General features: G+C 40.9%; 1 protein-coding gene across 3 annotated transcripts in view; it reads left to right on the forward strand.

Moving 5' to 3' along the window:
• Positions 1-3,120, forward strand: part of DPP8 (dipeptidyl-peptidase 8) — a 59,164-nt gene that overhangs the window by 32,087 nt on the left and 23,957 nt on the right. For all 3 annotated transcript variants that reach the window (XM_006886652.1, XM_006886653.1, XM_006886654.1), the window contains one exon: positions 352-431. In XM_006886652.1, the coding sequence (XP_006886714.1) occupies positions 352-431 (80 nt within the window). The remainder of the gene's footprint in view (positions 1-351; positions 432-3,120) is intronic.

The following is a 3,120-nucleotide window of genomic DNA, read 5'->3' on the forward strand; positions in this document are numbered from 1 at the left end:
TTCTCCAGATTTCTTGGTACAACTTGGTGAGCACATCCAGGGCAGCATCTGTTAGCTGAAATATGTCAGTTGGTATACCATCTATTCCTGGGGCCTTATTTTTTGCTATTTCCCTCAAAGTGAAATTTACATAATATAAAAATTAACCATTTTTAGGTGAACAATTCTACATTTAGAATATTTGCAGTGTTCTGCAACTATCACCTCTCTGGTTTCATAATCTTTTCATCAACCCAGATATAACTTGGGCTTTTTAATGCAGCTTTTTGGGAGAGGTGGGGGAGAGTTTTCATTGTTTCATCTTTTATAGTCCAATATAAAGTATTGAATTATAACTATATTTCTCTTTAGGTGATTTCAAATGTCCTGTCAAAGAGGAAATCGCAGTCACCAGTGGTGAATGGGAAGTTCTTGGCCGGCATGGATCTAATGTATGTTTATTCACTCTGTGGATGTGTTTGGTTAATGTCTCCTGTTTGGATGCAGTGTGTAATTTAATATGATCTCAGATTTTTTAAATAGCATTAGAACCTGAAGAACTCAAGTAGTTGGAGGAAAAAGTAATTGTTTAAGTTACAAATCTTACCTGCTAAATTGCCCTGGCATTGGATATGTTCTTGTAGTTGATTTTCTAATATACTGTTGATAAAGAAGGAAAAGTCTGGTTCACCCTTTTGAAGTATAGTAAAAGTTATGAGTTATGATACTTTGTTAGAATTTTAATTTACCTTTTCCTCTCACAGATTTAAACTTTTAGCCTGTACCTACAAAGAACTTAGATTGTTAGAGGAGAGGTAAAAAAATCTTACCTCTGTTTTTCTTTCAACAAGTGGCTTCTAATAGCGATTCAGTGAATTCTAACTCTTTTTTTGCCTTTCATAGTGTTTTTTTTCGAATTTCAGTTAGGTTGTCAGTTTTTTGACCTCTCTTAAGAACTCCATCCTTTGTAGGTGTGATAACACACAGTTAAGATGTAGGCTGGCAGGATTAGTGAGGGCCTAAGTGTGCTTTTCTCAGATTGATATGGAGATTTATTGAAGGATTATGTGTCCTGCACAGGTGACCTTTAAAATTCAATTTCTACTGAGAGTTTCACATGGCCTTTTGGTTATATATACAGTTCCCCCCCTTTCCCTTTTGGGGACCTTGGATGCTAAGACAAATCTTTGTGTGGAATCCTAGGTTCAAATAACAGAAAATTACACTAATGGTGATAGGAATAATTAAGCATAACTGAGAGAACCCTCAAAACTATTTATGCAGATATGTACCTTGTTTAAGGAGGCCAGGTAATGTAGTATGTAATATATGTCATGTTCAGGCAGATAAGTGAAATGTTGGCAGTTTGCATCCTCCAGGCAGTCTGAGGGAGAAGGATGGACAGATCCTATCCTAAGGATTTATAACATTGGAAACCCCATGGAGAGTTGCTTTTAGACTCAACTCCTCAGAAGTGGGTTTTAGGGTGCCTTGTTTGGGTGCCTTTTATGTCATCCTTATTTATATGATGTGTTTTGCTTTCTTACACTCCTTTTTTTTCTTTTTTCTGCATTATTTTCCCCCTTATTACCTATTCTCATCTTTACTTTTTCCTGTGACTTTGTTCCCATCTATAGATTCTAATGCGATAAAGCCTTGAGATTTGTTTTTTTTAGTAGAATCTTTTTTTATTCAGAAAAAAAAAACCCCAAAAAAAAAGTTTCGAACCACACACAGGAGGGGTATGGGTAGGGGGCGGTATCTGTCCATCCAGTCCTGCCCCCTGCCCATATGGTTTTGGCAGCAATAAAGGATGTGGGGTAATGGCCCAAAAAAATAAAAATGGTGTATGTGTTTGGGAAGGATAGGGGTGCAAAAGCAGTGGGGAGTGGTGAGGTAAGGGGCAGACGAGGTCAGTACTGGGCACGCCGCAGGTGAGAGGCCATTTCATAACATTTCTTGTTGATCAAACCACCGTGGACACCTTCTTTGCCCATCAGCAGGACTAGCGTCTTGGCAGTCACGTTGACAGTAAGGTTGAAGGTAGGTGCTTCGCCAGTACTCTTGGTGCGAAGATCGATTGTATATTCCCCATCCACTAGCAGTGAGTCCCGGATCACAGAACATTTCTGGCCCCCAAGTGTCAGCCCATCCACAAAAAAACTTGACCGGTCTTTGCCAACAAGAACTCCAACCTCAGCTGGCGTGATGTTAACGAAGGTTTTCCCGGGGACAGCGGCCCAGATGGAGGGTGAGTCCTTACAGCCCACGATGGCCACGTCCTGACAGATCCTGTCCGCCATGAGGTTGTCGATGTAGGCGTTCCACCCGGCCATGTCTCTTTTATTGGACTGTTCTAAGTGTTGTTGCTGGGGCCGTGGGTAGAGCTCCGGCTGCCTCGGTCTGGCGGGCGGGGGAAGCAGAGAGCTCGGGCACGCGCTACCGTCCAGACCGTGGCGGCGGCTCTTCTAGCTGTCAAGCCTTGAGATTTTTAAGCCGAGGTAACCTTGACTGTGAAGGGCGGCTCTTCATTGCAGTCTGTGGACCAGCAATAAAGAAGTAATATCACCAAGGAACTTGTAATAAACACGAATCCTCAGGCCTACCCCAGACCACCTGAATTAGAAATCGTGGCAGAGAAGCCAGGCATTCTATGTTAATAAACCATCTAGGTGATTCTGATATTTCCACTGAAATACCAGTAACCTGCATGAAACAAAGGAAAAAATTTAAATGGAGAATCATATTGACTGGTTAATTTTTCAGTTTCTAACTCAATTGCAGAACCACTCCTAACCTTGTTTAGAGAGAAGAGCTTGAATTTGGGAGGCTTCAGGAATGTTCTACCATTTTCTGTCATTTGTATCTTTCTGCCTATCTTTATGAACATATTTACTCTCAAATGTTTATCTCTGTCTTTATGCATGCTAAAACATACTTACTGATGATAAGGAAGCCTCCAGGGTGGTGGTGGTGGCTGTAACTCTTGAAACACATGCTTTTAGAATTGTATCTGTGTGAAAAATGATTTGCAATTTTTTTTTAATTTAAATATTTTTTTTTATTGGGAAAAACATATTGGGGGTACAAGGAGGTGAGGGTTGGGGGCAGAAGGGTGAGGATGGGCCAGGATGCAGTTGC

This window comes from Elephantulus edwardii, unplaced genomic scaffold, assembly GCF_000299155.1.
Source record: "Elephantulus edwardii isolate Elephantulus edwardi_28Jun2011 unplaced genomic scaffold, EleEdw1.0 scaffold00050, whole genome shotgun sequence".
NCBI lineage: Eukaryota > Metazoa > Chordata > Mammalia > Macroscelidea > Macroscelididae > Elephantulus > Elephantulus edwardii.